At 50.3% G+C, this 27,377-nt stretch overlaps 1 protein-coding gene and 1 long non-coding RNA gene across 6 annotated transcripts in view; one reads left to right on the top strand and one right to left on the bottom strand.

Annotated features, from left to right (window-relative positions):
• The first annotated feature begins 1,088 nt into the window (after positions 1-1,088).
• Positions 1,089-26,508, top strand: LOC309606669. Of its 2 annotated transcripts, none has more exons than XR_014231994.1 (3): positions 1,089-1,272; positions 22,984-23,106; positions 26,188-26,508. It is a non-coding gene; the product is annotated as an uncharacterized lncRNA (long non-coding RNA). The 2 variants fall into 2 exon arrangements; XR_014231995.1 differs by having other exon boundaries at positions 22,984-23,164.
• NKAIN1 (sodium/potassium transporting ATPase interacting 1) overlaps positions 20,455-27,377 on the bottom strand; it is a 42,731-nt gene continuing 35,808 nt past the window's right edge. The window contains exons 2-7 of one of the 4 annotated variants that reach the window (XM_082343903.1): positions 25,407-25,580; positions 23,907-23,987; positions 22,682-22,879; positions 22,266-22,326; positions 21,146-21,227; positions 20,848-20,989 (exon numbers count right to left, since the gene is read on the bottom strand). In XM_082343903.1, coding sequence (XP_082200029.1) covers positions 20,980-20,989; positions 21,146-21,227; positions 22,266-22,326; positions 22,682-22,879; positions 23,907-23,987; positions 25,407-25,580 — 606 coding nt within the window. In that variant the 3' untranslated portion in view covers positions 20,848-20,979. Of the gene's footprint in view, positions 20,990-21,145; positions 21,228-22,265; positions 22,327-22,681; positions 22,880-23,906; positions 23,988-25,406; positions 25,581-27,377 lie in introns of all 4 variants that reach the window. The other 3 variants (XM_082343904.1, XM_082343901.1, XM_082343902.1) reach the window with 3 other exon arrangements.

Below are 27,377 nucleotides of genomic sequence, written 5' to 3'. Positions count from 1 at the left end.
CCTTACTTCCCCCACCAGGGATCTAACCCGTGTCCCCTGCAGTGGAAGCGCAGAGTCTTAGCCACTGGACGGCCGGGAAAGTCCAGGGATGTTTTCAATTTCTCAAAACTCGTGGAACTGCATGTTTAAGTTCCGTTTGTGCATTTCATTGAACGTAAATTATACCTCAATTAAAAAAAAAAAGTAGTTGCAAGTATTTGAATTGGGGAAGTTACTGCCTACTAGGAAATGTGTGACAGGATAACTCCAGGAGCCTGTAGGTGCGGGGGCGATCAGGGAAAGCCCTTACTGAGAAAGCGCGATTGCAAAATCCTGAGGAAGGCCAAGAATTGTCCGTGCAAAATGGGATGAAAGGAAGGAGATGAACTCAACACATAAGTGTTAGCTTTTTATCAGTGGCGACCTTCCAAAGCCAGGTATCTAGCGTTCACTTTGTGCCTGCAGCTTTCATAGCTGTGTTTTCGCAGTTAATCTCCCAGATGATCCTTCGATAGCAGCATTTTGGTTCCCATTTTACAAGTGAGCAAACTGAGGTTCAGGAAGGTCAAAAGACTTGCTCAACAACTAGGACGTGGCAGGAGCCAGGTTTTAGGGCTGCATATTTGGCGTCACTGTCCCGAAACGTAACCTGAAACAGTAACCACAGACTCCAGGTTGGGAAGGCTGGAGCAAAGGAATGTTCTCTGAACAAAAGAAGGGCGGGGCCGGCGCGGTCGCACCTCCCACCTCCCCAGGCGCCAACCTCCAGTTCTCTTAGGAGAGTGGGGTAGGGGTGGGGCGCCAAGGTCTGGTTTCATTCCGCTGAGTCAGCAGCTCCCAACACCCGGGAGCCTTGGCTCTGGAACAAAAGAGTCCATGGGGCTGAGGGGCGGGGCCCGAGCCGGGGGAGGAGGGGGTGGAGGCCGGGGCGGGGCTCAACTCTGGAGAGAGGGGGCGGGGAGCGGCGGGGTAAAGCGCGGAGTGGGCGGGGCCCGACCTGGGGGAGATGGGCGGGGCTCGGAGGGGCCCGGAGCCGGGGAGACGCGCTCCACGGGGGTGGGGTTGGAGGCGGGGCCCGAGCTTCGGGAGCTGCGGGCCGAGCAGGACAGTAGTGGAGGAAGGCGTGAGGTTGGAGGCGGCGCAGTGGGCGGGGCCCGAGGGCCGGACGCCGAGTCGGAGCGCCTGGTGGGGGGGGGACCCCAGACGTTTCCAGGAAGCAGCTCGCTCCGCAGCTCCACCTGCTGGTCCCGGCCAGATCCGCCCGTCCTGAGAACCAGTAGGTCCGATTCTCTGGTAAGTCCTGGAGCAAGTCCTCCCCCTGCGTGGGTCCTGCTCCTCTTCTGTGCAGTGACCACGACCTGTCTTGTTTCGCAGGGTCGTTGGAGAGTGGGTTGGGAGAATGGAAGTGAAGAAGAAGCCTTGTTGTCAGCCCCTTAACCAACATGCATTTTATATGCTTGCTAGGAAGAATTGTATTAATAGCTGTACTAATACTTCACACAATTTCCATTTTTCCCACACGACAATCCGTAGAATAGGTAATATTATCATCCTGTTTTACACTGAGAAAACTGAGGCTCAGAAGCGTTTATGTGGCATGCCCACGTTAACACAGCTAGTAGGTGGCAGAAGCACTTAAACCTGGGGTCTGACTTAGCATTTTTGGAGTCTTTCTTACCCTAAAGCCCATGCTCTTAACCACCATGTAATTACTGCCTAATTATTTATTCACTGATTCATTCATTTAAAAAATATTTATTGATTACCTACTCTGTGCTTGGTCATATAATGGGTGGAAGGTATGTAGTGAAGAGTTTCTACACAAACAAGGCTTACAGTCTAATTGGAAGACAGTGAAAAATTAATGACAGGAATAATTGCTCAGTTAAAATCGTGATATGTACTTTGGTGGAAAAGTATAGGGAACTATAAAAATGGTGTTTTCTGGGTGATGCATGCCTATTATGTGCCAGGTTCATGCTAAACCTTTTATGATTTCACTTGGGTCTCCTGCCCACTTAAGATCTAGATTAGACTTGTTTGAACATTGTGGTAACCAGGATTCTAGCAGTTGCAAGTGGCAGAAACCTACCACAAATTAAAGCCAAAAAGGGTTGGTGATGGGCAGGGAATAACTGACAAGCTCTACAAGTATACTAGTTTGAGGTATGGCTCCATCTCTCTCATCATCCCTCAATTCTCTTTTCCATGCAGCCAAGCAAGATGATTACAAACAGCCCTAGGCTTTCATTGAGTTTACACCTCTCAGTCCCAGAAGAAGAGAGAGCATACTTCCGCCCAGCTTCAGCATAAGAAAAGAAGTCTTGGGACTGTTTCCCCTAAACTCCCTGAAGTTGTCCTAAAACCTTGCAAAAGCTGACTCCCAAAGCCAGGTCTGTCTGAGCTCATCACTATCTCCTATCTAAGGTTACAGCATTAACTGTTTTTCTCTTATAACAAGTATTGAACTTAATGCCTGTACCATTTGCCTTTAAATTAAGCATTGTTTTGTCACATTCTGGATTACGACCACATTAACAGGTTTTGACTCAGCTCCTCCCCCTTGTGTGTTGGGGGATAGGCACATGGATGTACAATTTATTCATTCAGCAAATATTTGCTGAGCTTTTGTTATGTGCTAGGTAAAAATCATCTGGTGAGGAGAACAGACCCCAGTCTTGCCCTCATGGGAATTTATTGTCTGGTGGCGAGACTGATAACAGACACTAAACACAAATGAGTATATAACTATACTTGTGAGTAGTGCTTGGAAGAAGGGTAGGATGCTCTAAAAGCTTCTAAGCGGGGACACTGGCCTGGTCTGAAAGGTCAGGGAAGACACCCCCCCCCCCACCAGAGGGATGTTTGATGTGACATCTGAAGGATTGACAGGTTAATTAGGCAAAATAGGAGAAAGAGCATTTTAGACAGAGGAACCTGCATGTGCAAAGGTCCTGGAGTAGAAGGGAGCATGGTAATGTCAAGGACTTGAAGGAAGATCAGCGTGGTGCATGCAAACAAGAAAGAGGACTGGCATGAGATGAGGAGGAAGAGGTGGTCAGAGGCTGGTGGATTTTCTCAAAGCTTACAGTCTGAGGAGACAAGGGCTGTGCACAGAGGCTAGTAAGGATAGTGGCTACCATTTTTTTGTGTGTGTGTAAATCAAATGAGGTGATGTGTGAAAAGGTATAACAGTGCCTGGCATTCAGACAATAAATGGTAGCTTCTAATATTGTTCCACTGGACTGTGAATTCCTAGAGGTCAGGGATTGTATCCAATCCATTTCTTCTCTGTGTCTACAGGCCCTCTATGGAGGGAGAAGACTCAGCAAATATTTGTGAACCAAGCTGGAAAGGGTGGCATTTAATCTATGTCTCAGAAAACGAGGTAAAGAAAGAGCACTTGTGGCCAGGGGAGGGTATAGGCCATGGCCTGGAGGCAGGAATAGACTTTATTGGTTTGGGGAAGGGAGAAGAGACTTTGAGGCTGGTGGAAAGCGGAGGGGGTTTGCACCATAATGGTCATTGGTAGATTGCCTCCCAAGCAACCATTCCCTCTGATTTTTTTTTAATATAAATTTATTTATTTTATTGTTTTTGGCTGCGTTGGGTCTTTGTTGCTGCACGTGGTCTTTCTCTAGTTGCGGTGAGCGGGGGCTACTTTTCGATGCGGTGCGCGGGCTTCTCATTGCAGTGGCTTCTCTTTGTTGCGGAGCACGGGCTCTAGGCGCGCAGGCTTCAGTAGCTGTGGCACGTGGGCTCAGTAGTTGTGGCTCGCGGGCTCTAGAGTGCAGGGTCAGTAGTTGTGGTGCTTAGTTGCTAAGTGCAGGTTTAGTTGCTCTGCAGCCTGTGGGATCTTCCCGAACCAGGGCTTGAACCCGTGTCCCCTGCATTGGCAGGCAGATTCTTAACCACTGTGTGACCAGGGAAGTCCCCCTCTGATTTTTCTTTGGAGATCTACCAGTTCCCCTGCACTTAGACAACGTGGTAAGGATGGAGCTACATCCTCAGCATCAGAGCATATGAGGTGGCTTGGCCAATCTTTATATCCATTCTCTTGGCTGTGGTGATTGGCTCATGTGTGGGCACATGACCTACACAGGTCCAATCAGAATGGGTTTCAGGCAATGGCCTGGTGAGGATGGGGGCTGGAGCATCTCCCTACCATGAGGGCCTGTCTGAGAGTTGGGCCAATCCAGAGGCCTTGTCACTGAGAGATGAAGAGGGAGAAACCAGTCTTTGGGGACATCATTCGAGAGCCTGCAGCCAGGCCTATACCTGGGCTGTTCAGCTGTGGGACCAATAACTTTGTGCTTCCCCTGGTGGGCATTAGGCTTTCTGTCACTTGGCTCCTGAGGTTAAAAAGTTGGTGAAACCAGTCTGGGAAGAGCCTGGATGTGGGTCCAACCTGACTTCAATGAGGAGACAAGTCAGCCCCATGCTATGTCTTTTTTGACCCCCAGCACAGGAACATGGTGGAGACAAGAGTTCTCAGTGCAGAGTGAGCAGCAGGAGAGGAGCAGGCAGTGGAGGTGTGTGAGCTGAGACAACTGCCAGAGACCTTGATGATGACAATTTTGTAGAGAATGGCTTGGGTCCTTGAGTAACTGCAAGGAACAGAACTGGCCACCCACCTGGACGATTCACAAACTAATTCATTCTCGCTTGACACAAACTAATTCATTCTCCCTGTTGCCCAGCAAGCTCCTTCTCATCCTTCGAGGCACAGCTCAAATGTCCCCTCCTCCAGGAAGTCTTCTCTGAACTCACCCAGAGGAATAATCAGTTCTCCCTGCTCTGTGTTTCAAGGTTGTGCTCCTAAGTCCTTCCTTCAGGCATCCGTCACCGGCCACATCTGATTCCGATGTGCTCCAGTTTTGTAGAGGGTGCTTCCCCTGTTGGGTTGTGACACACTCCCCCATCAAGGGCAGGAATCGTGAACCCAGATTGTGATGGATCATTTGATTCCTCCGTTCATATACTCTGTGGAGGTCCCTACGCTTGCAAGATGTCTGCAAAATCCTGGAAATGCAGTGTGGGGATGGAGCTAGGAATTTGAGCCCCTGTTCATGCTTAATTAGTTTAGCTCTTGGAAGCATCTCCATCCTGTTCTCCTGTCTCTGGTACTAATTTTTTAAACCAGATCTAGAACTCAGCCTCTTTCTCTGATTCCCACAAATCCCCCTCACACAGGCCTTTGTGTGGGTAGCAAACTACTGAAGTAGTTGTGGCACGCGGGCTCTAGAGCGCAGGCTCAGTAGTTGTGGCACACGAGCTTTGTTGCTCCGCGGCATGTGGAATCTTCCCAGACCAGGGCTCGAACCCATGTCCCCTGCATTGGCAGGTGGATTCTTAACCACTGAGCCACCAGGAAGTCCTGCAATTTGTAATTATTATGTTTTTTTAAAAAATATTTTATTAATTTATTTAGGCTGCATCAGGTCTTTTTTTTAATTAATTAATTAATTTATTTATTTTTGGCTGCCTTGGGTCTTCGTTACTGCACGCAGGCTTTCTCTAGTTGCAGCAAGCGGGGGCTACTCTTCGTTGCAGTGCATGGGCCTCTCCTTGCGGTGGCTTCTCTTGTTGCGGAGCACAGGCTCTAGGCACGCGGGCTTCAGTAGTTGTGGCTCACAGGCTCTAGAGCACAGGCTCAGTAGTTGTGGCGCACGGGCTTAGTTGCTCCACGGCATGTGGGATCTTCCCGGGCCAGGGCTCGAACCCGTGTCTCCTGCACTGGCAGGCAAATTCTTAACCACTGCGCCACCAGGGAAGCCCTGCGTCGGGTCTTAGTTGCGGCACACGGGATCTTTCACTGTGGCACGGGCTCTTTGTTGTGGCACATGGGCTTCTCTCTAGTTGTGGCATGCGTATTTTCTCTCTCTAGTTGAGGCACGCGGGCTTAGTTGCCCTGCAGCATGTGGGATCTTAGTTCCCCGACCAGGGATCAGACCAGCGTCCCCTGCATTGTAAGGTGGACGCTTTACTGCTGGACCACCGGGGAAGTCCTGTAATTACTATGCTTATGTGTCTTTTTACTTTTTGTTTGTTTGTTTGCGTCCTCCACGAGACTGTAAGTAGGGACTGACCTTGCTCATCATCATGTTCTCAGTGCTCAGCACTGGTGGGCAGGAGATAGACATCAGCTGAATGAATGAATGGGAATATTAGACATCTGTCTGAAAAGTTCTTCTTCCATCGGAAGGTTTTCATCCAGCTCACCCCCTGCAGGTTTCCCAGGCCTTTTCCCCTTTCTCCCCTTCTTCCCAGTTTGTTCCACAGGGCCTCCAACTTTCTTCTCTCCCTGTACGTAGAAGATGTTCCATTCTCTCTAGCCCCTACTCCCCTGCAAATCCAGCCCCCTTAGGAATTCAGAAGAAACAAGATGCCTTCCGTACAAGGGAATCTTCACTCCTTAGGACACAGCCGTGGCTTTAAATGTCCCCTCTCCTCCGCCATTACCATTTCATCTTTAGTACCCTGTACATTGGCACAGTCGGAGCTGAGACTACCTATGTTGTATTAAATTCAGGGGGATGGAGAGACTTTAGATGGTGTGACAGATTAAAGGTGACCACAGATTCTTTGCCAACCCTCTTATTAAGAGGTAGGGTCAGGAATTCCCTGGCGGTCCGGTGGTTAGGATGCCGCACTCTCACTGCCGAGAGCCTAGGTTCAATCCCTGGTCGGAGAACTGAGATCCCACCAGTCGCGCGGCACGGCCAAAAAAATAAAAAAGAGGTAGGGTCAGTGGTTCCCTCTCTTGAATCTGGGCTGGCCGGTGGCTGCTTTGACCAATGGACTATGGTGGGAGTGATACTGTGCCAGTTCCAAACCTAGCTTTTCTGAGGACTGGCAGTTGCCACCTTGGTTTCTTGGAGCTCTGCATCACCATGTGAAACTCCAACGATTCTGCTGGGGAGACCACGTGGGAAGACCCTGAGACGACACGGAGAGGGGCCCAGCTGAGCTCAGTCTTATTGCTGTTGCCACCAAGACGCCAGGCATGTGAGGGCAGCCTCGTGGGTGCCTTGGATCCCAAGACCAGACTAACCTAACCACTCACTAAATATTGCCCAGCGGCCTGGGTTGATGCCATGGGGCAGAATAGCCCAGCCGAAACCTTCCCAAGTCCTGACCCCCCAGATTGTGAGATATATTAAAATGTTTTAAGCCACTACATTTTGGGTTGATTTGTTAGGCAGCAATAGATCATTGGAACAGAAGGAGCAAGCCCTTTGGGGAGCCAGACCAAGGATGCTGGCTGGGCCAACACCAGGACTCAGGACGGCAAACGAGTGACACTCTGGTGGGAAGAGGAAAGCAAAGAAGCTTCATTTGCACCCTGATAGGGCTGTGGCTGGAGGCACAGGCAATCACGGGCCACCCCATCTCTCCCTGGCTGGCCTAAGCTGAAAGACTCCTTGGCGGTCCATGGCATTGGCTTCACAATGGAGGTGTTGATGTACCTTGTACTGATGACATGGGACAGAAAAGGCACATGTATATTGAGTTCCTACCGTGTGCCGGGCACAGTGATGCATAGCTCCTTACAAACCCAGTACACCCCAGAGAGAGACAGAGAAAGAGAGAGAGAGAGGTGTGCAAATAACAGGTCTGTATAAGTAAAACAGAGGCTTGCAGAGGGAAAGTGATTTGCCCTGGGGCAGAGCTGGGATTGGAGCCTGTGCTGCCTGTTCCAAAGCTCCAGCTCCGGAACTGTGGCCTGGCCACATCAGAGGGGTCAGAGGGCCTTGAAGACCTCATGGTGGTGGTGGTGGTGACCGCAGATCCCAGTGGGGCCGACCTGTGCATTCACCCTGGAGGAGGGGCTGCTAAGATGACGTCTTTTATATTTTTCCCATGGAGAAGAAGGTAGGGAATGTGGGGGAGTCCAGGTACCCTAAAACCCAGGGAATTAGGTCAGTTGTTCTTACCAAGCCCTCGGAGAGCAGGAAATGCTGCAGGACCCAGGCAAAGAGGCAGAATCCCTACCCAGAGGAGAACAAGGGGTTTAGAGTCGGAGACCAGGAGTCCGGTCACGGCTGCGTGGCCTGGCGAGGGAAAGGGCCCTTTGCCTCACCAAGCCTCAGTTTCCTTATTTGTAAAAGGGAATAACCATACTAGCTGCACTGCTGTCCTTTCACACATTCGTTTAGTCATTCATCCATTCTCTTACTCAACAAACACCTACTGAGCACCGACAGGACCAGGCTGGACACCTAAGGTGCGGCCCCAGCAGCAGCGTGCCCGTGACGTCCAGACCCCCGGCCAGTCCTTGCAGGCATGGAGTGGGGAGACATGATGGTCCCCAGACCTGGAACAGTTTCTTTCCCTTCCAGGGGCTCTGTTTTCACTTCTGGGCAATGGGAGTGCTTACCACAGTGAAGGCTCAGAGACACTTCCTGGGGCCTCTGGACAAAGGCTGCAGGGAGGTGAGCAGGTCATGGGGTGGAGAGAACGCAGAAGGAGATGGTGGCTGGTTCTCAGGGCCAAGGCCTGTGACAGTGAGATGGGTCCTTTGCCCATTGCCATCCCAGGAGGGCAGACTGGGGCTGCAGAGGCAGATGGAGAAAGGCTGCGTCTGGCAGATGGAGGAGGCCTCTGTGAGCCCCACTGGGGGTCAGAGCTGAGACTCGGGTCCCACCAGACTGCTCCAGAGTGTGGTCTGGCAAGGAGGCCTCAGGCCACTCCAAAATATAGTGAGTTCTTTCCCTGTGTACAGCTTTTACAATTTCCAAAGCCCTTACCCTATAGGGCCTGAAGATATAAATTATTAGGGTCATTTTACAGTTGGGAATCTTGAGGCTCAGAACAGCAGCTGACTTGTCTAAAGTGACCCATTAAACTGAGACAAGAACTCACCTTCCTGGTTGCTTCCAGTGCTCTATGTCACCGTGACTCCTCCCATCTCCCCACTGACCTTCTCCCAGTGGGGTCCCATTGACCCCAGCTCCCCATCTACCTTCTCCTTGGGGCCCTGAAACCTCCCTGTCCCCATCCATGGTAATTCATGAGATGTTATCTTTCAGGAAGAGGGGAGATGCCAGGGAAGGGCAGGGATCCGGAGGGCACAGACTGGAGTGGAATCCTACTGCGTCACACTCCCTCCAGGCAGGCAGAGAGGACACCTTCTGTGCCTGGAGGCCAAGGGAAGGGAACTCACACTTCATATTTTACATTCAGTACCACCTGTGATCCTCAGAGAACTCTGCCCAGTGAGGGATTTTACAAGTGACACAATGAGCTCCTGAGAAATGATAAGACTTGGCCAAGATTACCCAGTTAGTAAGTGCCAGAGCCAGGACACAAACCCTGGTCAAACTCCAGGGCCCATGATCTTTCTGAAGCTGAGAACAAGAAAGGAGAGGGAGAAGGAGGATGCTGGCTAGGCCACAGGATGGCCAGGCATTCAGGAGGACATGGACTCAAGGTTGGGCGAGGTGGTCCCCTCCCAGTCCAGATGTCTGGAGGCAGCACAGATGCAGCGCCAGCCAGCAGATGTCGCGGTGACAGCCGTGTTCCCCAGTTTTCTTATGGAAGGTGGCAGAGGGAGATAATGCGAGAGCAAGATTAAGATTGTGAAAACAAGCAAGAGACAGCAAGGGTAAAGCAGGGGCTGTACCTCTGCTGGAGATGGTAGGGAGGATGAACGATATCATTTATGAAGAGTGCCCAGCCAGGCGCTCAACAAACAGGCGTCTTCCCCCTTCACCACCTGTGAAATCTTAATTTCTCTATGCCTCAGTTTCCTCATCCATAAAATGGGAATTACGGCAGCTGCTTCACAGGGTCTCTGTGAGGATTAAGGGAGTTAATGTAAGTCTGGAACGTTGAAAGGACTCTGTGAGTATTTAATATCGATTATTTTCCTCCTGTCAGTAGCATCCTACCCTGTTGGGCCCCAGGCCTTTAGTTCCCACCACCCTCACAAACCCCTCCAGTCACACTGAGGACCCTCCCTAGACACAAAAGCAGGAGGCCAAGGATGTGGACAGAAATGCATATAGGGTGTGTTCACCTGGAGGGTGAGAAAGTTTGGAAGTCAGTGTCCTTGGCAGGTGACATGACATGATACTATATATAGAAAACCCTAAAGACTCCACACAAAAACTACTAGAACTGATAAATGAGTTCAGCAAGGTAGCAGGATAATTGTTGCATTTCTTTACAATAAAAATGAAATATCAAAAAGGGAAAGTAAAAAAAAAATCCCTTTTAAAATCACATTAAAAAACAAAAAAACTTCAGAATAAACCTGACCAAGGAGATGAAAGACTTATATGCTGAGAACTATAGGACATTGATAAAGGAAACTGACAATGATTCAAAGAAAAGGAAAGATATCCCATGTTCTTAAACTGGTAGAATTAATGTTGTTAAAATGGCCATAGTACCCAAAGCAATCTACCAGTTTAATGCAATTCTTATCAGTGTCCTTATCTATGAAATGGCCACGATATCACTGAATGAGGCAGCGGCGCAAGTGAAACCCCAAGCCCCGTGCCTGGCACAGTAGCTGCAGGACTTGGTGTTGGTGCTGGGGGCTTGGGAGCCCCTGCTCTCATATAATCACCAACCGATCTGTGATTCTTAATCTGCTATTCGGGAGTCTCTGGTGACAGAATGGGGTCCTTGTGCTCTCGCGGTATTTCTGAATCCAGAGAACCATCCCATATTGATGTGGGAAGAGGTTGTCAAGCCAACAGGGGAATCTGTTCTGGGCTGGGATCACCGACTCTCCAGGAAGTCATGTGGTGAGTCCTGCCTCACAGAGCTGGGACAGCTGCCTTGGGCAATTGGGAAATAATTATTAATCAATGCTCTCTTTTTAAAAATGGGACCAGGATGAGGATGGTAATTTAAAAAGTTGGGAGCCATTGATCTAGCTTCATTCCTCTCTTCACCCCAGTGCCATTGTGTGGGCAGAGACACCGAGGCCCCAGTTTGGAGCCTAAGGATCACAGTCTCAGATGCAGCCCGTGGTTTGATGAGACTGGGGTCAGGGGTTGTCATTTTTGTCTTACAATGGAAAGGAACTAACATTTTTGGGGGGCCGTCTATGTGTCAAGTGCTTTACAGGTATTCTCATTAGTTATCACAATAACCCTTTCAAATATTGTCCCATTTTACAGATGAGAAAAAGGAGGCTCAAGTTAAGTGTTTTACCCAAAGTCTCACTCACCCCTCCTTGATGACTTAACTCACTTTATTTCCTCTGTAGAGAGGTAATTCTCCACCAGGGGCAATATTGCCCCTCAGAGATATTTGGCAGTGTCCGGAGACACTTTTGGTTGTCACTGCTGAGGGTGGGGTTACATCTTGTGGGCAGGGCACAGGGGTGCTGCTCACCATCCTCCAGCGTGCGGGACAGCTTCCCGCAGCAAGGAATCATATGGCCCCAGATGGGAATAACGCTGAGCTGGAGAAACTCTGATCTAGAGAAATCCATGCCCTTCCCTCTGGGTCACTCCTGGAGGCCCGCCCTGAGTCCCCCGGGAGAGGTTGCCCCTCCTTGTAGCCCCTGCAGCCATCATCTCCCCTAATAGGTGCTGATCATGCTGCCTCGAACCAGAGCTCTTTGGGTAAATGGAATTGGATTGATAATCAGTAAATGCTTGCTGCCTTGACACACAAGGTACTGCCTGTCTTTCTTTTTTTTTTTTTTAATTAATTTATTTAATTTATTTATTTTTGGCTGCGTTGGGTCTTTGCTGCTGCACGTGGGCTTTCTCTAGTTGTGGTGAGCAGGGGCTACTCTTCGTTGTGGTGCGTGGGCTTCTCATTGAGGTGGCTTCTCTTGTTGCAGAGCACGGGCTCTAGGTGCACAGGCTTCAGTAGTTGTGGCATGCGGGCTCAGTAGTTGTGGCTCGCGGGCTCTAGAGCGCAGGCTCAGTTGTTGTGGCGCACGGGCTTAGTTGCTCCGCAGCATGTGGGATCTTCCTGGACGAGGGCTCGAACCCGTGTCCCCTGAGTTGTCAGGTGGATTCTTAACCACTGCGCCACCGGGGAAGCCGGTGCCTGTCTTTCTATTAAGCCCTTGCTTCAATTAGGCTGGTGATTCCTAGCATTTCAGGACTGGAATGAAAGACCTCCACGGCCTCTTTGTCCTGGCCGGAGAGATGGTGAGCTTCCCATCACTCCAAGTGTGCACGTTGAGGCTACGAGACCACTTAACAATGCAGACGTAGTGCAATGCAGAGATTAAAAACACAGGCTTGTATGTCAGAAAGATCCTGATTCAAGTCCCAGCTCTGCAACTTACTCACTGTGCAGCCCTGGCCATGGTACTTAACCTCTCTGAGTCTCGGTTTCCTCATTTATGAACTGGAGATAATCATAATAGGCACCTTATAGGGTTGTTGTGAGGTTCAAATCAGACAATCCGTCCACAGTGCTTAGCACAGTGCCTGGCAGGTGGCAGTCATCTGAGAATGCTGGCTATTACTATTATGAGGAGAGGCAAGCAGTACCGGGGTTTCCGCTAAATAATACCAAGATTCCTTCTAACTCTGAAACTCCCCAAACATGCTAGGTTCTCTCACACCTCTACGTCTTTGAACAAGCTGTTCTTTTGGCCTGAAATGCCATTTCTCTCCACACAAGTCTTCCAAACTCACTCTGCCTCATTCTTCAAGTCTCGGTTCAAAGTGCCACCTCTTCTATGAAGCCTCCCTCGATTGCCCTCTTCTGTGCTTCCACCATGATTCTCCACTGCATCCCCGGATCATACTGCCACTTATAGCATCTATTTTGTTTTTTGTTTTTTGTATTAAATTTTCCCCCTCTCCAGTCTGAGGGCTCCCTCTGGGGACAGGGACTAGGTCAGATCTATCTTTGCACCTTAGCACCAGAACAGACATGTGGAGGCAGTTTATGAACCTGTGGATTCGTATACCCATGGAATGAACCCATATGTCTGATTATAGGAGGTCCTCCAGCAGGTGTCTTCCATAAATATTTATCAAGTGTCTACCATGTCCCAGGCACCATGCACTCTCCACCAATGAATAGATCAGATCCCCTTTTCCCTACTGCTCAAAGTTTTGAGTTTTTGAATCCAGAAGGTCACAGGGAAGAGTGGAGGAAAGGAGACTGACAGCCCATTTCTTCTATGCACCTGTTTGGTTTCTTAAAAATATTGGGTTGGCCAAAAATTCGTTTGGGTTTTCCCATAAGATGTTACGGAAAAACCCAAATGAACTTTTTGGCCAACCCAATAATGTAAGTGTATTATAACAACAATCAGAGTCGCTCTAGGGCTTTTAAAGTATGTCTACAAACTCTTTGACAATCTTTCCCTCAAAAGGTGAAGACTAATTGCTTACTCATTCATGTGGATTGGACTTAGTGAGTCACTTCCAACCAACAGAATGTGGTGGCAGTGATGGTGTGTGACTTCTGAGACTAGGTCTTCCTAGCCTCCTTGCTCTCTCTTTCTCTCAGATCACTTGTTCTGGATCCACTTTTTATGTGGCTCACTTCCTCCATGTGAAAGGGAACTGAAGCCTTCTATCAACAGCCACGTGATTATGCAATCTTGGAGGTGGACCCTCCAGCCCAGCCAAGCCTTCACACATCTGCAGCCCTGACCTAACTCTAAACTGCAAGTTCATGAGAGACCCTGGTCAGCACCACCCAGCTAAGCTGCTCCCAAATTTCTGACCCATAAACTTTAAGACAGTGTTTGTTGACTTAATCTGCTAAGTTCTGGGGTAATTTTCTATACAGCAGTAGAAAGCTAAGAGTATCCTAGAGCAGTGGTTCTCAGCCCTGCCTGGGCACTGGAATTCCCCATGAGGCAGTGTGTGTTCAGTGGTTAGATAATGAGTCAGGGGTCAGAGTGGCTGGATTTAAATGCTGATTCTGCCACTTACTAGCTGTGTAACTTTGAATAGGTGACAATCTCTCCCAGCTTTAGTGACTCCATCTATAAGATGGTGGTAATGGAACTTCTTAGGATTGTTAGGAAGACTAAACAAGAAAATATATGTCAATTCTGCCTAGAAGCTAAGTTGTAAGAGAGAAAGCTAAAGCGTTGTCTGCCTTGTTCATTGCTGTAGCCTCGGTGTCTCGAACAGTGCCTGGAATATAAGAGGTGCTCAGTAAATATTTCTTGACAGAGAGTGAAATCAGTAAACTGAGTGAACTCAAAATGCTAGTTCGTATCAGCTCCCTGGTTTGCCTACCTCAGCCTTCTCTGCTGGTTCCTCCTAATGTTCTCCAGCTCCCAGGACTGTCTTCAACCCTCTTCCCTGTCTACATTCACTCTCTTGGTGATTTTATCTATTGTCATGACTTGAAACACCATCTCAACATCAATGATTCCAAACTTCCTATCTTCAGCCCAGAACTCTCCTCTTTTATACCCAACTGCCTCCTTGACATCTCCACTTGAATGTCTAACAGGCATCTCAAACTTTAGGTGTCCAAAACCAGAACACGGGAGTTTGTCCCCAAACTTTCTCCTCCTGATGTCATCCCATCGCAAGGGCAACTCACTCAGGCTGAAAACCTTGGGGTCCTGTGTGACTCTGCTCTTTCATTCACATCCCACAGCCAACCCCCCAGCAAATCTTCTTGGTCCTACACTCAAAATATATTGGTATCCAGCCATGTCTCACCTCCTCCACTGCTGCCACTCTGACCGAGCACCACCATCCCACACCTGGATTATCTTGATAGTATCTGACCTGGTCTCTGTGTTTCAGCCCTTGACCCCTTACAGTGTGTTCTCCACACAGTATCCAAAGGGATTCTTCCCAGCTCTGTGGTTTCCCATCTCAGATTAAAAACTGAAGCCCTTATGGTGTTCTTCAAGCCAATACAGCATCTGACACTCCCCCCACCCCTTTATCTCTCTGACTTCATCTCTTACCACTCTCCCATTTCCTTGCTTTGAACCACCCTGGCCTCCTTGCTTCCCTCCAGTATTCAGGCTCCGACTCAGACCCTTTGCACTTGCTGTTCCCTTTGTCTTCTTCTTCAGGTATTTTATCAAAACTTTTTCTCAGTGAGACCTTCCTGACTAACTTGATGTCCAATTTAAAACCAGAATCAATCCCTATCCTGTGTTCCCTTCCCTGCCCTCTTTTGCTCCATGACACTTATCTGACACATCATATATTTTACTGGTTTACCTATGTATGTCTCCTCCCATAGATATCCCCCACTAGAGCGGGCATTACGTTCTGTTTTGTTCACTGCTGTATCCTCAGTGCCTGGCACATAGTAAGTTCTTAATAAATATTTGAAGGATGAATTCAGATGCTCTGGGTCCAATGAATTAGAATCTGGTACAGGAGTGGAGCCCAGAAATCTGTATTTTAAAAAGACATCCCAAGTACAGTTAGGATGGAGAAGCCCTGTTCCAGAATGTCAGCAGTAAAGAAGCCCAGGAATATTCTGCAAAGTCCAGCCCTCTCATTTCACTGATGAAGTCACCAAGACCGGAGGTGGGAGGAGTGGCCCCAGGTCCCAGGATGAGAAGGGGGCAGAGGAAGAACTCAAACTTCAGTTCTGAAGTATTTCAGTATTGGATGCCCAGCCCAGGGCTCTCTCTGCAGCCCCAGTCGGCCTGGGCCTGTTCAGTCTGGTTGAATCGCTGAATCCCTGGAAGCAAGGCTCAGGGTGGGGGTGTGGTCCCCAGCACAGGTGGTGGCAGGCAAACTCAGACCTGCCTTTGCTCAAACTAACCGAGTGGTAAAGTTGTCAATGTTTAAGTTCAAGAGTTGATCCTAGACTTTGAAATTATTAACCCATTTTTTAAAAATTTAAGACTGTAACAATCATTAACAAATGCAATTAAACTTGGGGGAGAGAGTCTTAGAGTCGAGTTCTGATATGAGGGAGCTGGCAGGCATAATTTGGTAGGCCTTCCATGACACTGGGGGAGGGGAAGTTTCAAAAATGTTTGAATGCCTCTTTACCTGGGTCTAGGATTTCCCAAACCTGGATCACCTGGGGCACTAGTGAAAAACACAAGTTCCTTCCACTGCCCAGATGTTGGGTTCAGTGTGGCTCAGATCAGGCTCAGGAATTTGGATTTTTAAGGGCTGCTTATGCTCTGCAAGTTTGAGAAACCCTGTCCAGGGCCATGCCTGTGGAGTACTGAATCTTATAAGGCAATAAGGTCTTGGTGTCAGGCCCTCCCTCATGCCTAGTCTGTGTAGAAACAGCAAGACCCAATTCCAACGCATTCAAGCAAACACTAGTCTGTCTACAAATCCCAGGTGACTCTTATGCTTGTCAAATGCACCTTGGGGAATTTGTATTCTAGTGCTTCAAAGAATGGCTTGGGGGGACTTCCCTGGTGGTCCAGTGGTTAAGACTTTGCCTTCCAATGCAGGGGGTGTGGGTTCGATCCCTAGTCAGGAGCTAAGATCCCCACATGCCTCGGGGCCAAAAAAACAAAAACATATAACAGACCAATATTGTAACAAATTCAATAAAGACTTTAAAAATGGTCCACATCAAAAAAAAAAGAATGGCTTGGGCACCGTTATGACCCAGCAGTTATTGGAAGGTATGTCCTACCTGGATTATTCGAATGTGCAGAGGTTGCCGGAGATGGGCCCAGGATGGCAGGAGCTGCACGGGGCTTTGTGGGAAGGCCAGCTTGACTGGTTCCAGAGTGATGAACGGGGACCCAGGGATGTCTGACTCCTGAAGTTCATGCTGATCTTTACCTCCCAAGTTTACACACATACCCCCAAGAACACACATTTACACAGGGAAGTAAGAAACCCTAGGCCTCTTCCAGACAAAACACTGCTTCCTGCTTCCTTCCTCCAACCCACCCTTCCAGCCCTGCCAGTTCTCTCTACAGGACAGTTGTAATTGAGTAGCTTCTGCTCAAAATCCTTCAATAGTTCCCCCTGCCATCACACCAGGCCGATGCACTCTGGTTTGACATTCAGGGCTTCTGGATACGACTCCTTCCCTGGGAAGGCAGAATAATGGCCCCACAAAGAGGTTCACATTCTAATTCCTGGAACCTGTGAATGCATTACATGGCAAAAGGGACTTTGCAGATGGAATTAAGGACTTTGAGAGGAAGAAATTATCCTGGAGTATTCGAGTGGGCCCAATCCAATGACACGAATCCTTATAAGTGGAGAACCTTTCCTGGCTGTGGTTAGAGAGATGTGATGATGCAAAAAGGGTCAGAGATTGGGACTTCCCTAGTGGTCTAATGGTTAAGACTCCACGCTTCCACTGCAAGGGGGCGCGGGTTCGATCCCTGGTCAGGGAACTAGGATCCCACATGCTGCGCGGCCAGGGGCAAAAAAAAAGTCAGAGGGCTGTGATGTTGCTGACTTCCAAGATGGAGGAAGGGGGCCACGAGCCAAGAAATGCACGTAGCCTCTAGAAGCTAGAAAAGGAAATGGATTCTCCCCTAGAGACTCCAGAAAGAAATGCAACCCTCCAGACATCTTGATTTTACCCCAGTGACACCCATGTTGGACTTCTACTGAACTGTAAGATAACAAATGTATACTGCTTTAAGATACTGAAGTTGTGATAACTTATGACAGCGATAGAAAACTAATACATTCCCCACCGAGGCTCCCTCCAGCTAGTTCGTCTCTGGGCATTTTTACCCCAGACACTACGGGTTTTCCTCCCTCCACACCTCTGCTCAGGCTGTTGGTCCATCCAGGATGTTCAGATCACCTCTCTCCCGAGCTCCTATGAACAACCACCTTTCACGCTAAACTGTCCTCAGCATCGACCACCTGCTATTAGCATCAACTTCTGCCTGCTCACCCTGTGGGCTCCCCACTAGACCATAAACTCCTTATTTCCCTCTGACTCCACGACCAGGAGTGGTCCACAGAGGTTTGAATAGTGGACCTGGGCATCCTTATGTAGAACCTCTGGTTCTTGGCCCCTAACTGCATCAAGGTCACCTGGGGATCTTAAAAACCTCAATTCTACCAAATCATTGTGGAAGAACGGGAGGCAGCTCCACATGTGTTACTGAGAGAAGATTTCCAAGATTCAGAGTTAGGTGAAAGAAGCAGGGAGTTGAAGAGTGAGTAAAATATGTTACCATTTGTGTGAAAAAGGAAAAAAAAAAATTTATATAATTAAAAAATTTTTGACTATCTTCGGAAAGATATGAAAAATAAGTAAGAGTACATAGCCCCCTGGAACTTTCTGAATCCTGTACCACATATACTTATTACCTATTCACACACAAAAGTAAAATTTTAAAATTCAAAATACTGATTCTTCTTGTACGGTCAGAAAAGGAGCCAGGATGTCCCAGTTGGGATGCAGGAATCTGTGTCTAAAGCACTGTCTGCCAGCTTATTCCAAGTCAGGAACTGAATTTTTAGGAAGAGGGCAGAGCCAGGATGCAAAGGATATTTGAAAGCATAACCTTAAAATGCACTTAATCAGAAAAATAGAAAGCTCTCCAAGGGATTGCAAAGCCAGGTTTGGGAACCCACTGATTTAATCCCCTCTCTGCATTTTATGGATGAGGAAAGAGAGGGAGTGTGACTTGCCCAAAGCTACACAGCCAGCCAGACGGACAGGCCAGTGCCCCAGGAATGTCTGATAATGACAATGACATAGATTCCCAACCTCTGCCCACCCTCCATGCAAAGACTTCTCCCTTAGAAGACCCTGCCGACTCACAGGGCAGGAGGACAGGAAGATACAGAAGAAAACACCATCTTTTTTTTTTTAAATTAATTAATTAATTAATTTTTTTGGCTGTGTTGGGTCTTCGTTGCTGCGTGCAGGCTTTCTCCAGTTGCGGCAAGCGAGGGCTATTCTTTGTTGCAGTGCATGGGCTTCTCATTGTGGTGGCTTCTTTGTTGCAGAGCACAGGCTCTAGGCACGAGGGCTGCAGTAGTTGTGGCACGCGGGCTCCGTAGTTGTGGCTCACGGGCTCTAGAGTGCAGGCTCAGTAGTTGCAGCACACGGGCTTAGTTGCTCCGTGGCACGTGGGATCTTCCCGGACCAGGGCTTGAACCCGTGTCCCCTGCACTGGCAGGTGGATTCTTAACCACTGCGCCACCAGGGAAGTCAGAAAACACCATCTTTAATCAACCCACCTGCACAGAAACCAGGGCAACACTCCCTGCCTTGCAAGGTCCCAGTGAGAAGAAAACTCAGTCTCCTTGAAAAAACCATCTTATAAAAACAAAAGGCTTCAAAGCACCAGTGGCTCAAGTCGTTGAGTAGAAAGGGGGTTGGGGGTCGGGGGTGAGATGACAGCTGGCTGGGGTGGCTCTGAGAAGAGAGGGCTGGAGGCAGGACTTGGTCCAGGAGCAGAGCAGCAGCCAGGCCTGAAGGGAACTGTTGCCCTCCTGAGCTGTACCCATAGCTAACCAGGCTCACCATTTGGGACCTTGGGCCCTGTAGTGACCAGAAGAACTCCTGGGTTTGGCTCTTTGGCACAGACCTGCAGATGGGATGGTGGGGTGGGGTCCAAGTTCAGGATATTTTGGCCTTAGATGAGAGGGAATGCTAGATCAGAGAGTGGAGAGCAAGGAATGGTCACCATGGATGGGCTCAGGTGTGCAACCGTCTGTATTTCCATCTGGTTCCCCCATGCCTCCCACCCTCCTTCCTAAGCCAGGACCACTCCTATGTCACAAACTGGAAGCTGAGGCCTGATCCTCCTGCCCTCAGATTTACCAGCCAGCGCACAGGACGCAGGGTTCTCAGAGGGGTCTGTGGAGGGAGGTGAGGAGAATGAGCCCTCATCTCTACTTGCTCTTAAGGAAAGGTGCTGGCCCTCCAGACCCCCCACTATGACCCACACCCCCATTCTGCCTCTTCAGAACAACTTCTGGATTTGTTAGAGGTTGCTTCTGGACACCGGCGTGATCATGAACACTGTTGATCTTTGAACACTGTTGACCAGGCAGCACAGATGAGCCCTTTTCCACTCTGGAACCACACGTCTTCCAACTGGTGAGGTGGATGGAGCCATCAGGGGTTGGCAGAGTTGCTGAAGGGGTGCGGGATCATGGGTGCAGCAGGCTCAGGGACATGGAAGGGGGTGGGGCGACTGAGTCGTGTCCCCCTTCTGCTAGAGAGAGATTGAAAGCTTTGCCAAGGGTGGACAGAGGCCGAGTCTAAGAAGGCTTCCCTGTGGGTCAGGCTGAATTCAGGGCTCTGGGATCCGTCCATCCTGTTCCCAACAAGAGAACGAATATATTGCTTTAAGAGAGGAGTTGGCAAGTGGTGGCGGTGGTATGTGAGTGTGGTGTATATCACGTGGGTTCTAGAGTGTCCAAGCTGGAAGGGGGCTTGGAAATGGGTTTTGGAGTCTGAAACTACAGATCATATACTGTGTTCAAGGCCTGCCGCCACCAAAAGCCCAGCTGTGTGGCCTCAAGCAAATTGCTTTACATCTCTGGGCCTCAGTTTCCATATCTGCAAAATGGGGATTACGTAAAATCCCAGTATAGTCCAGGGAATTGAGAGTCAAATGAAAAGGCTAGAAAGAGCTCCATTTACAGAGGGATTATTTTAATTATTTGAGGTGGGAAACTGAGGCCCAGAGAGGGCAAGGGCTTTGCCAGATGTCACACAGAGAGCTAGCGATGGAGCTGTGATTAGAACCCAGAACTCCTGCTTCTAGTTCAGGGTAACTTTCCCCAGGGCTGGTGAATGAGTGTGGTGAGATGGGGGTGAGTCTGTCTGTCCTGTCCTTTCTCTCTGGACAGGGGACAGGATGCTGGGTGAAGAAGGGTGAAAGGGAGAGGCTGGAGAAGGGCGGGAGGTTCCAGCACACGCCAAGGTGGAGATAAAAAAATACAAACCCCGAGAACCCCCTCCCCCGCCCCTCCCCCGCCCCACCCCTTAAGTCCAGGCTGCTAAGCGCCAAGTCCAAGTCCGCTTCGGACCCATATCAAGCCGACCCAGGCTGCAGTCCGGTCAGCGAGCCGCCAGGGGGCACGCCTGCCATCTTGGCCGGAGCTCGTGGCTGCGGCGGTCAGTCTAGCCGCGGGGGTGGTCGTGGGGCAGAAGCTACTACCCCGCCCTGCAGGAAACAAAGGCAGGTTAGGGAAGTGGACCCCTAAGTAGGGTGGCGGAGAGATCCGGCTGCCCTCTCCGCTCCTCCCTCCTCTTCTTTCTCCTACACTAACGGCCCGCGCCTGGGTCCCTCTACCCCACCCTGCTCCACGCCATGACCCACGTGTACAGAGGCTGCAGTTGTAAATGCGACGTCTTCTGGGGCGCCTGGTATCCATAGGAGTCAAAACCGCCGATGAAATCAACTGTGGAAGGGCAGATGGCACGTGGTTAGAGATGGGCCTGTGACGGGGATAAGTTATGGGAGGCTGGGTCCTGAAAGGGAGGAATCTGAGGCCAGACCCTGTACAGGGCCTTAGGGGTTGGGCTTTGCTGCAGTGTCCTGATGGATAGGCCAAGGCCCAAGAGGATAGAGAGCTGGGGGGTGGATGGGGAGGGCGGCCCTTTAAGGGAGAAGGCTGGGGGAAGGCAAGACCTGTTGGGGGTGGGAGTGGGACGAACTGGGAATGGGCGGTGCTTGACAGGAATGGGGCTGTGGAGCCCCTCAGAGCGACAGGAAGGGGCCTAAGAGGGGCAGGTAGGGGGGCAGTGCTGGAGCCTTGGATTGGGCACCTGGACGTCTGGGCCTCAGCCCAGAATGGGCTGGCTATGCAGATCCCCACTCACCCTGCTGCCTCTTCTTCCCCAGCCCCCAGAAGGGCCCCTTAAATCAGGGGTCCCCAACCCCCAGGCCACAGACCGGTACTGGTGTTAGGAACTGGGCCGCACAGCAGGTAAGCGGCAGGCAAGCGAGCGAAGCTTCATCTGTATTTACAGCCGCTCCCCATTGCTCACATTACCGCCTGAGCTCCACCTCCTGTCAGATCAGCAACGGCATTAGATTCTCATAGGAGCAAGAACCCTACTGTGAACTGCGCATGCGAGGGATCTAGGTTGCGCGCTCCTTACGAGAATCTAATGCCTGATGATCCGAGGTGGAGCTGAGGCCATGATGCTAGTGCTGGGGAGCGGCTGCAAATACAGATCATCATTAGCAGAGAGGTCTGACTGCACAGAGACCATAATAAATCAGTGCACTTGAATCATCCCGAAAGCACCCCTCCATCCCCCCATCCATGGAAAACTTGTCTTCCCCGAAACCGGTCCCTGGTGCCAAAAAGGTTGGGGACCGCTGCCTTAAACGACCCAGGGCTCCCTCCTGCTCTGGCCCCTGTCCAGGGTGCTGACTGCGTGGGGTGGCACGCGGCCAGGTTTCCCCAATTCCCTAGGGGCTCCACACTCACAGCTGTCCTCCTCCTCCAGGAATACTTTGCTCACGTAGCAGGCGAACACGAAGCCGAACAGCTGGGGGAGGACACAGCAGGTCAGGGAGGGAGGGAGGGAGGAGAGGGAAGCTCTTCCTTCACCCCCTGCCTGGCCCTGCCCACCCCTGCTGGGGGGGGCCATGTGTGCTAAGAGGAAGGCAAACCCATAACAACTTCAAGTCAAATGACTGCGCCTTAAACTTAATATACCTGGTTCTATTCTCCGTTCTGGGAGTGTGATTTTGGACAATTATCTTACCTCTTTGAGCCTCAGTTTCCCCAGTTGGACCTGGGCAATACCTTACTGGCTTGTTAAGAGGAAAGAGGATTATGTAACTGTGTGTGTAAAGTGCCTAGGGCAGGGCTGGGACAGGCAGGGAGACAGGAGAACTCACAGCCAGGAAGATCTGCAGGGCACTGCTGAGTGCTTCAATGTAGGGATAGTCAAGCAGGCAGCCGGTGACCGAGATGACGTGATGGTCCTCCAGGGCTAGGCGGGAGTTCAGGACAGGTGTCACCAGGCAGCCTGGCCCGTTCTCCATCCACCAGGAGCGGTGCAGGGATGTGTTGAAGGTCATGATGAAGTCCCGGTCCTAGGGGCAGAGGGGCCTAGGATACTGAGCTTGGGCCGGAGGCGGGGTGGGGGTGGGGGGCGGAAATCCTCCCCAGGCTCCAGGAGACTTTTTTTTTTTGGCAGCACCGCACTTCTTGTGGGATCCTAGTTCCCTGACCAGGGATTGAACCCGGGCCCCGGCAGTGAAAGTGCCGAGTCCTAACCACTGGACCGCCAGAGAATTCCCTCCAGAAGACTTTATATAAGGTCTGCTTCACACCTGGGTTGTTGTAACAGCTTCCTTTCCTGGCTTGATTTGTGAAAGGTATGGAGGAAGTCTGTATCTGCAAGTCTACATTTGGCCAGTAGGTGGCGCTTGATGACCATGCAGGCCTCACTGTATCACAGATGGAAGGGGCTGGTTCAAACCCACAGGAGTCTCAGAATTTCAGGGCTGGAAGGGACATTAATGGTGACCGGGTCCAATTATCCAGCTGTTGGTGAAATCCTCAATACAGACCCCTTCACAGCCCATTCAGCCTCTCCACTGCTCCCTGTGTGTGACCCTGGGCAAACCTCTCCTCTTTAGACCTTGGTCTCCCCTTTTGAAATGGAGAAGCGGCTGGCCTACATCAGAAGTTCTTACCCATGTGTGCATCTATGTTTTCCTCAATCCATTCATTCAGGCAGTCCATTAACAAATATTCACTGCATGCTGACTTGGTGCCAAGCACTGAGATGTTCGATCTCCTTTCATCCCCTCAGCAACCACATGAAATTTGGGTTTCTATTAACTATACTTACTAGATGAGGAAACTGAAGCTCAGAGAGGGTAAGCCACCCTCTGGACTGCGAGGGAATTCCCCATCATTTGTTTTCAAGAAGTACGGAGGATGCCAGAAATGAAAACGTAGGGATGGGGGATGGGGAGCACAGATTACTCGAATGTGTAGAGGGCGGTCTCTTCAAGAGATGATGCCCCTGAGACCCACACCACAGGGGCCCTTGGGGCAGGGGATGGGAAAGGTCAGGCTCTGCCCTCTGGCACTGCCAGCCCTGAGGCTTACCTGGGACAGCTGTCCAACCTCCAAGTAGAAGCAGATGATAAACGCATTCCAGCCAACCCAAAGCACCAGCCAGGCTGCATACTGGGGAAAGCAGAGGTGGGATCAGGGTGGGGCCTGGAGGAGTGGGGATGGGGCGGGTCAATGGACTGAGGAGACCTTCGCAGGGGAAACTATGACAATGCCTCACTCAGAGAGCAATATAGTTTACAGATCATTTTACATCCATCCAGTCCTTACGAGAGCCTTGCAGGGAAGGCACTGTCTTTCTCTTTAAAGATAACCAAGTTAAGGCTCAGAGAGGTTTACAGTTTCCAAGATCACACAGCTAGGAAGAGGTAGGGCTGGCATGCAAACCTAAGTCCTCTGGTAGCTAATCCTATCCACTCTGCAGAGAACCACAGACACCAGAGGGCATCCTACCCATGGCAAAGAACTAGAGAGGAGCTGGATATTTCCACCCAAATCCTATGCCTAAGCCAGTGGCAGCCGTCTGGCAGACAGTGCCGTTTACAGTGGTGCCTGGGGCTTTCCTGAGAACTGGAGAGAAGGGTCCTCTTATCTCAGGTGAGGGAGAGCTTTGGAAGGGCCCTGTTCACCTGGCTTCTGGAACTGAGCCTGTGGGAGGTGTGGAGAAGCCCTAGAATGAGCGCGAGTGGGCTCTGGGGGGTGCCTGACATTACATGGCATTGTTACTTTGGGTGTCAAGCATTTATGTAGTAAATCTACCGAAAAGCCTTTTCCCTCAAGAGAGGTGTATAAATGAGTCACTGAGGAAGAGCAAGGGACAAGGGATGAGACTAGGTGAAAACAGGAGTTTGATAATCAAGGACCAGAGCTTGGAAAGAGGAAGTAGGAGGGGGGAGCCGGGGACATAATGCACTCCTGGGATTGGGGCACAGGAGGCATTGGCCTCAAGGCCACACTAGCCACTCTAGATCACATTCTTGATGAACATCAAGGGACAGAGCCAAGCCTTCCTGAAGCAACTTGAGAAACCAAACAAGACAAAGTCCATCCCTCGCACGGGCTTACTAGGGCAGCGTGGTGATGCGGCAGGAGCCTTCGCTCTGGACAGGATGCTCTAACCCCGCCACTTATTAGCTGTGTGACTTTAGGAAGCCTTGCCACCTTTCTGAGCCTCATTTCCTCATCTGGAAAATGGAGATAAGAGATAACTTCGCAGGGCTGTCGTAAAGATAAGTAAAGCAGGTGAAACTCTTAGCACGTGCCTGGCATATGGTAGACACTCACTAAGTGATATACCTTGTTAATATTTGGAATTTTCTGTAGAAAATTCTTTAGGAAAAATACTAATTTTGTCTCCACTGAGCAAAGAAGCATTGGGATTTGGACATCCACATCACCAGCTGGGCTGGAGCCAAGACAGAGGCAGGGGTCTAGGTGCCCAGGGTGGAGAGCAGCTTTGGCTGGAGAACGAGGTGGGGACGGATGGGGATGAGAAGAGGGGCTTGGCTTGGGGAGAGGCTAAGTGAGCCATACCAGAATGAGGTACCGGGAGCGGTACTGCACGGTACCGAAGATGCCCAGGATAACTGCCATGATGTGCAGGAAGTTGGCTAGGATAGGAGCCCACTGGTAGCCCAGGAAGTCAAAGATCTGCCGCTCCAACGCAGCCACCTGTGGGAAAGAGCAGGCTGAGGCCACAGTCACCACCTAAAAAAGGAGGACAGGTACTCCTTTTCAACCCTGTGGAGCAGGTGACACCAGTTACCATGGTGATGAGGAACCATGACCTGATTATACACAAGTCTCAGAGCCATCCCAGCCCCACAGTACCAAAGGGATGCTGGGAGGTGAGGACAGGTTTGTGAGGATGAGCAGGACAGAGCCCTGTTCATCACTTTGGGGTGGGCTAAAGGGAGATGGGAGCCAGGGTTCAGAACGCCTTCCTCCCTGCCAAGAAGCCTCCCCATTCGCACCTATACTTTCCCTGGGGGGCGGGTCTCTGCCCGTGTAGTCAGGATCCAGACTGCCTCCCCCTAGCCCTGGCCTAGGGCTGAGCCAGGGCAGGGCCCTGGAGACCCCAGGGAAGCCCGGGGGCTCGGTCACGTTCTTCCAAGGACCCCTATCTGGAGGTTGCCCTGGCCCATGGGATCCATGGGCTACAGAGAAAAGGGATTTTTTTCACTCCCTGTCCCTGAGGGAGCTGTAGTAGGTTGCACAATTGGCCTCAAATTCTTTCTCTTCCTACTTCCATGCTCTTTAGCAGTGCCCTCCCACACTAATTTTGTGCTTGGTCATGTGACTTGCTTTGTTCAAGGGGACTTTAGCAAAGAGGAAGCAAGTGAAGGCTTGAAAAACGCCGGTGCATTGGAGCTTGCCCACTTGTTATACTTGTAACACAGAGAACACCTTGTGAAAGAGCTCAAGCCGACCTGCTGGAGGAAGAGAGGCCACAGGGAAAAGAACCAAGGCACCCCAGGTGACAGCCAGTCAACCATCAACACACAGGTGTGAGGCCATCCTAGATCATTCAGATGCTAGCCAACCCACCAACTGACCAAAGACAGGTCGCCAGACCAAAAAGTCTCCCAGCTGAGCCACAGAATCGTTAGCTAAATAAAATGGTTGTTTTATTTTTTATTATTATTTTTCTTCAATTTTTGGCTGTGCCATGCGGCTTTCAGGATCTTAGTTCCCTGACCAGGGATCGAACCCAGGCCCATGGCAGTGAAAGTGCTGAGTCCTAACCACTGGACCACCGGGGAATTACCTAAAATGGCTGTTTTAAACCACTACATTTTGTAGGGATTTGTTACGCAGCAAAAGGTAACTGATATAGGACTCAATCAACACTCCCTTTCCAGAAGCCCCTGGTTCAAACTTTCAGCTGATACATTTAGGAACAAAGGTACCAAGGATACCAATTGTTACTGACTGTCCCATATTCTTTCTTCTGTTGACAGAACTTATCTCTTCGTTTTGGAAACTGCCTCCCAGACCCTCAGTCCATGTGGCTTGGGTGGGGCTGAGCCCACTTCTAATTTCTGCGGTGGGCTAGTGACCCAAGTCTAACCAAATAAGCAACACACAGTGATCTGTTCAGGGATGGGCACTCAGCCTGCGCTCTGCTCCTGAGAGTTACCCTGGATATTTGCTGGGGCATCAGGACAGAGATGCCATCTGCCAAGATACCTGGATGGGTGTAGTGTCAGCTGAGAGCTGTTGGTGGCTGTCTTTGCCACCACTTGGGGACAGCCTGCTTGAGGAGGAAGCCAAAGCTAAAGGAAAGAGAGTGAGGGAGGAAGAGTGAACAAGCAAGGGGAGTGTCTGGGAGACATCGTTTTAGGTCTGAGGATCTAGCCATGCCTAAACAAATTCTCCCTCCTTGTACTTTTGATTCTGTCACTTGCACCCAAGAGTCCTGACTACACAGAAGGAGAGAAAAGAGGGTCTGCCTAGGGAGGGAGAAAGAAGATCCTGATAAAGTAAGACGATCCCAGAAGCCTT

This window comes from Balaenoptera borealis (genome assembly GCF_965194805.1).
Source record: "Balaenoptera borealis genome assembly, chromosome: 1".
Taxonomy (NCBI): domain Eukaryota; kingdom Metazoa; phylum Chordata; class Mammalia; order Artiodactyla; family Balaenopteridae; genus Balaenoptera; species Balaenoptera borealis.
This window is presented reverse-complemented; position numbering and strand designations above follow the sequence as displayed.